We start from the raw sequence: 6,494 nt of genomic DNA, 5'->3' as shown, positions 1-6,494 counted from the left end.
GAAGCAGCAAATGAGAGTGAATATAGACAGGTTGTAGGTAGCTTGCTATACTTGACTGCTACAAGGCCGGATATAATGTTTGCTTCTAGCTTACTTGCTAGATTCATGCATAACCCCACAAAGAAGCATATGGGAACAGCCAAGAGGGTGTTGAGATACATTCAGGGCACTCTTGATTTTGGAATTGAATTTGTGAAAGGAAAGACAACTACTAATAAGGTACTGTGACAGTGACTAGGCAGGAAGTGAGGATGACATGAGAAGCACTTCAGGGTATGCATTTACACTAGGATCTGGTATGTTTTCATGGGCGTCGATCAAACAAAACACAGTGGCATTGTCCACTGCAGAAGCGGAATATGTCAATGCTGCAAAAGCAACATCACAGGCTAAATGGCTAAGGTTTGTGCTTGAAGATTTTGGAGAGGAGCACGTGGAAGGCACACCAATTCTGTGTGATAACACCTCTGCCATAGCAATGGAAAAGAATACAGTTCTTCACCAGAGAACTAGGCACATCAGTCGAAAGTTTCATTGCATCAGAGAAGCCATTCAAGCAAAAGAGATCGAACTTATTTACTGCAAAACGGAAGATCATATTGCAGATATATTAACCAAGGCCTTGCCAAAGGATTGATTTGTTTGCCTAAGAGGACTACTTGGTGTGAAATCAACTAAAGGGTTAGAAGGGAGTGTTGATGTGTAACCCTTGAGTTGATATCCTGAAGCCAAAAGTTACAAATTTTGAATTTCATTTTATAAGATTTAATTTTTCTGATGTAATATGAGCCATTGGATCATAGTCCAAGTGGTCTCTTCTCTAGCCTAGGATCTAAGTGTTAGATTATGACAAGTGTAATCATCTCATAGGATGATAGGATCAAAGGGTAGGATTTAATCTTGGTGTAAATCTGTTAGAGAAGCATCTCACTTCTCTCTCTCTCCTAACGGTTATATTTGAATAGTGGAGTGTGAAATGAATATCAGAACCTTTATTATTTTCGCAGCACCATAGTTGCATTTTCTCTTCAACTTTCCTTCTTTCCAAACACTAAAATACCAGAAGCTATGAATTCTAACAAAAATCATTGGTCGTCGTCACGCTGGGGCCTTGGTGAGAGAGAGAGAGAGAGAGAGAGAGAGAGAGAGAACAATGGATTTGGGCGTGGGGAGGAGCTGGGCAGCGACAATGGAGTTTGAGCCATTGAGTTTTTCCCAGAGAGAGAGAGAGAGAGAGAGAGTGGTAGGGCAATAGTTTTTTTTTTTTTTTGGGCTTTTCCGGTTTTTTAATATTTAATAATGATTTATTAAATTTAATTATAGTTTTTTAATAGTATTTTATTTCAATTAAACAAAAAAGTGGGTCTCACATGCACCACGTCAACACTTAACAGATTTTTTAACAGTCAATTTACTGATAGAACCACATTGCAACAAATTTTCAATATTAGGATACTGCATTGTTAAAATTGAAAGTTCATAGACAAACATGCCTTAAGAGTACAATTTCAGGGTACCAAACTGAAATTAACCATTTTCTTAAGTAATGTTATGTTGCTCATTTTTTCTTTTTGCTCAGTTTGGAAACTCTATTTCCTATTAAGGATAGATCTAATATTACTAATATATATAGACTGGAAAATATACATCAATTGAAAAGCATGTTTACACAATTATCTAATTCCATCATAGGGAATTATTCATTAGATTATGATAGTAGGCCATTGACCAAACAAACATGATTTTCCCGGCTTAGTTGCAAATAGATTATGTTAGGACAAATTCTATTTTCATATTAATATTTTAGGTGCGTGTCCTCAATGGTGGGGAGAAGCAATAAAAAATCCTCTTTACTTAAAGTTCTTTGCTGAATTCCTGTCCAAAATCATATAAGCAAGGACTATCATCATTAACTATCCCCACTTTTTCTTTTCTTTTTGTGCTTCTATTTTAATTTATTTTCTTAAAGGGCTTTTTGTGCTTTTATTTATTTATTTTTAAATATATACAAACGATAGTCTAAAGTGATATGAGGTTTCGAACCTGAGACCACTGGTGTTGAAGTCAAGGCCCTTTTATACTGTACTAGACCAGTTGGATTTTGTGCTTTTATTAAGTTGATGAAAGAGTAGATGGTTTCTGATTTTTTGTAATTAAGTACTTCTATCTGTAGCGGGCCATTATAAAGCCAATACAATATATGCCATAATCTCTTCTATTCTTTGAGCTCTCATAGTATATATAGCCATATGACTGCTCAGAATCAGGTCAGAAAACACACAACTGAAACCTTGCCATGAACCCACTTGTATCTTTTCTTCAATGCCTTCTAATTGCAATTTCTCTATTTATCACACCCCCAGTTTCTGCTTCACCCTTAAACATCCCAAGGCTGAGTCCAACTGGAGGAACATTTGAACATGGATATTATTTTACGGACGGCCAACCCAAAGCTTTGTCTAACTTTGATCCAAACGATTTTGAAACCTTTTATTACAAACAAACACTTGACCATTTCAACTTTAGGCCTGATAGCTTCTCCACTTTTCAGCAAAGATATTTGATCAATGTCAAGTATTGGGGCGGCTCCAATGTTAGTGCACCAATATTGGCTTACTTGGGCGCAGAAGCACCAATTGATGATTCTCTTTCTAGTATTGGATTTCTCAGTGAAAACGCCAATCGGTTACAAGCTCTCCAGATATTTATAGAGGTATGTATGGAAAGAAATTCGTGTCGATGTATGGGGCTACTTTTGTGTAGTAAATTGTTCTCTTGCCAGATCAATCAAAGTATTAATCTGAACTGTTGATCAAGTGAGTTCTTATATGCTACTTTCTCTGAGACTTTTATTTTTCTCCTTAATTAGCACCGGTACTATGGGAAGTCGATCCCATTCGGATCAAGGGAGGAAGCATTTCAGAATGCAAGCACTCTTGGGTACTTCAACTCAGCCCAGGCAATAGCAGATTATGCAGAGATCCTTATAGATGTAAAGAAACAACTCCGCGCCGAACATTCTCCGGTGATTGTTATCGGTGGATCATATGGTGGAAGTAGGTGTCTGCTAATTAGTAATTAAATTTTAAGTAATTTTGTAACCATGGTTTTAGCTCTCTCCCTTTATATTTTCTATTTTTCTTTTTACACAGTGCTTGCTTCTTGGTTTCGGCTAAAATATCCCCATGTCGCTCTAGGAGCTCTAGCCTCATCAGCTCCAATCCTTTACTTTGATAACATCATCCCACCAGAAAAGGGATATTATTCCATTGTTACCAAGGATTTTCGAGTAATTTCTTTTTCTTTGTTTACTTTTTTTCTTAACATCAATATATATTATGTAAATTAATTAGCATTTTTAGTAAACAAAAACTTTTAATATTTATGATTTAAGGGCATGCATGCGTGTGCAGGAAGCCAGTGAGACTTGCTACCAAACGATTAAAAAGTCGTGGTCTGTAATTGATGAGATTGCTTCTCAGCCTAAAGGCCTCTCAATTCTTAGCAGAAAGTTTCGGACTTGCAGGTAGCTTGTCGGTAGCCTTGAAATTTCATGTTATAGGATTTACATAATAACCTCAAAAGCTAAGCTAAGCTAAGCTAAGTAGATGGATATTCTGATGGTTCTGTTATTTACTTTTTTGTGTTCTTGTCATTTTGATATATTGGCATTTACATAATTATATTGATTTTGTCATTATTCTTTTGTTTTCTTCTCATTTAAACGTTGGGATATTTACGTAACAATCGTTAATCCCAATGATTAATTTGTCATTACTCTCTTTTGTTCTTGTCATTAACATAATGAGAGTTAATTCTAATGATTAATTGTCGTTATACAATTTAAGAGTTGACCATACTTTCAGGAGGCACTACAGTAAATCAGCGAATCCTATTGATTTATCTGTCATTCCTCTTTTGTTTACATTTTGGGATATTTACATAACGATAGTTATTCTAATTACTAATTTGTCATTACCCTTTTGTTTTCTTGTCATATTTACATGTTGGGATATTTGCATAAATAAGAACAAATTTTTTCTTGTTTTCTTGTTTTTCAGTCAGTTGTTGACGTCGTCTGTGCTGGAGAACTACTTGATGTCAATGTATACTGGGGCCGCTCAATACAATCGCCCACCAAGCTATCCAGTTACTGTTGTCTGTGGTGGCATTGATGGAGTTTCTCATGGAAATGATACTCTAAGCAAAATATTTGCTGGTGTTGTTGCATACAAAGGAAACAAGTCATGCTATGTTAACGAACCCAAAAATAAATCTGAAACAGATGTAGGGTGGAAATGGCAGGTAACTATCTATTTATTAATGGAATTATCTTGTTATATTTTCTTAATTGATCAATTATAACCAACATAATAAGGATTAATAACAATGCTCACATTACAAGACCAAAACTTATAGTTCAAATTTAAGTTCGACTCCAGATAACTATTTGGTAAAGGATATACATTTGATCAACTAGCTAGATTTTTTTTATTAAGGAGAGGAAATTCGAACTTGAGATATCTTTTAAGATCGGAAGGATGAATACCACTAAAACAAAACTAGTTAGGAACTAGATTTTAATTTATGTGTATTTCTCTTTCAAATGTTGAAAGATATCTCAAAGTTCGAATCCTCATTCTTCAATTATTATCTTTCTTTCTAAGGTTGCACATGCGCAACTTTGTGCAAGCCCACCCAAATACATGTGGTGCATGTTTTTGGAGGATAAATATTCTTGATGCTGATTGTTCCAAGAGCACACTTTGATAAATGAAAAATATCTAGCTTTATTATGAGGTCCACTTTGCTTCCAAAAAAATCTGGCTAAGCAATCATTCAAAGAGTTGCCTTTCACGATTCAGGGGAAGTACTGACTTTTCTTTTGTGCAAAGTCAGATTTATAAACTTCAATATATTTGTAAATATATTTAATACATATATATATATATACCAACTACAATGAAAACAATGTGTTAAACCTATAGAAGTGGCCTTGTTATATATGGTTTTTACCCCCATTTTCTAGTAGTGAATATATCTTCATCAATACTAAAAAAAATAAGTATCTCTTTATTTTAATTTTATTTTAGTATAAGCGATAGTTTAAATTACTGGAAAGGGGGATTTCTCACATACACACACAACCAAGATGACATGGGGTTCGAACCTGAGACCTATGATTTGCAAATGAAGGCCCTTTTTCATTGGACTAAACCCGCGATGACAAATAAATCTCTCTTCATTAGATCACATTATTGGTAAATTCATTATAATTCAATTGACGTTGACCTATTTAGACATGTAGTGACATGGTGATACCCATAGGCATCAGCAACGACAGCATGTTTCCAGCTTACCAATTCGATCTAAAAGACTACATCGAAACATGCAAGGCAATGTATGGCGTCCCTCCTCGGCCTCATTGGGCCACTACTTACTTTGGAGGCCATGTATGTATCAAAAATCTTCAGACCTTCATTTTAATATGTAGTTTTGAATGCTAACAAATTATATTCCGAACAGGATATAAAACTGGCTCTCTCCAGGTTCGCTAGCAACATCATTTTCTCCAATGGGCTAAGAGACCCTTACAGTAGTGGAGGGTAAGCATAAAAATGACTACACAAACCAAATTCAAATTGTTATTATTTTGATAAACAACATATTTCAAGTTTACTCGACCAAGTTTAACAGTTTGTAATATTTCTTATCACACAGGGTGTTGGAGAACATATCAGACACCGTCGTTGCAGTCTATACAAAAAATGGTACATAATGAGACACTTCAAATAAGTTATATTTGAGAAATTTTTTGATGCGGCAGACCGTATATATTTGAGAAATTTTTTGATAGGGCTGGCCTTCAATTGAAGGGGACTGTGTATGTGAAATTAATTAAATTTATTTTACAGGGTCTCATTGCTTGGATATAGTTGGTGCAAATACTACTGATCCAGACTGGTTGGTGAAGCAGCGCAAAGTTGAGGTGAAGATTATTAAAGGATGGTTGGCCAAGTATTATGCCGAGCTGCAGGCATATTCAAATAATAAATCGATACCACTTTAAACAATTAAAACCGTGGAAGGAATAGATTAGGGCAATCTAGGTTACAAGTTTTTCTGTGTCATCCCGGAAAACTCCTTAGTTTCTCTAGTATCAATGTCATCCCAAAGTTTCTATTGTTTAGAACGTATTAAAGCAAATTTTCGGTTTGAATGTGACTGTTCTTATAGAATATTTATCTTAACAAGTATCGATTTTTCTTCTTTCTATTAGTACTGTTTTTTTTTTTAATAATGAAAAATATTTTTTTCTCAAAATTAATTGATGGGGGTAAAGTATTATGTTTCTTCATTTAAAAAACAACAAATGAAAACGGCGATACACAATTACCCTTTAGGGCTCGTTTAGGAGTGCTTCTTCCCGAAGTGCTTATGCCAGTAGCGCTTATGCCAGTAGCGTTTATGACATAAGGGCTTCTACAAAAGAA

At 35.0% G+C, this 6,494-nt stretch overlaps 1 protein-coding gene across 1 annotated transcript; it reads left to right on the top strand.

Moving 5' to 3' along the window:
• The first annotated feature begins 2,139 nt into the window (after nt 1-2,139).
• Nucleotides 2,140-6,274, top strand: LOC110755308 (uncharacterized). The gene is made up of 9 exons (XM_021956493.2): nt 2,140-2,713; nt 2,870-3,056; nt 3,153-3,289; nt 3,414-3,526; nt 4,062-4,305; nt 5,301-5,453; nt 5,527-5,606; nt 5,722-5,771; nt 5,916-6,274. Exons 1-9 carry the CDS (start codon nt 2,297-2,299, stop codon nt 6,068-6,070), a joined length of 1,536 nt encoding a protein of 511 aa, XP_021812185.1. The 5' UTR covers nt 2,140-2,296; the 3' UTR covers nt 6,071-6,274.
• The last annotated feature ends 220 nt before the right edge of the window (nt 6,275-6,494 follow it).

Source organism: Prunus avium, chromosome 6 (genome assembly GCF_965620075.1).
Source record: "Prunus avium chromosome 6, drPruAviu1.hap1.1, whole genome shotgun sequence".
NCBI lineage: Eukaryota > Viridiplantae > Streptophyta > Magnoliopsida > Rosales > Rosaceae > Prunus > Prunus avium.
Note: the sequence above shows the minus strand (reverse complement) of the source record. Positions and strands in the feature narration are given on the sequence as shown.

Bases quoted from the DNA above. Each gene is read 5' to 3' on its own strand.
- LOC110755308 (XM_021956493.2), top strand. From the start codon at position 2,297: ATGAACCCACTTGTATCTTTTCTTCAATGCCTTCTAATTGCAATTTCT. The intron at 3,527-4,061 runs GTAGCTTGTCGG...CTTGTTTTTCAG, and splicing joins AGAAAGTTTCGGACTTGCAG to TCAGTTGTTGACGTCGTCTG. The intron at 5,607-5,721 runs GTAAGCATAAAA...CTTATCACACAG, and splicing joins GACCCTTACAGTAGTGGAGG to GGTGTTGGAGAACATATCAG.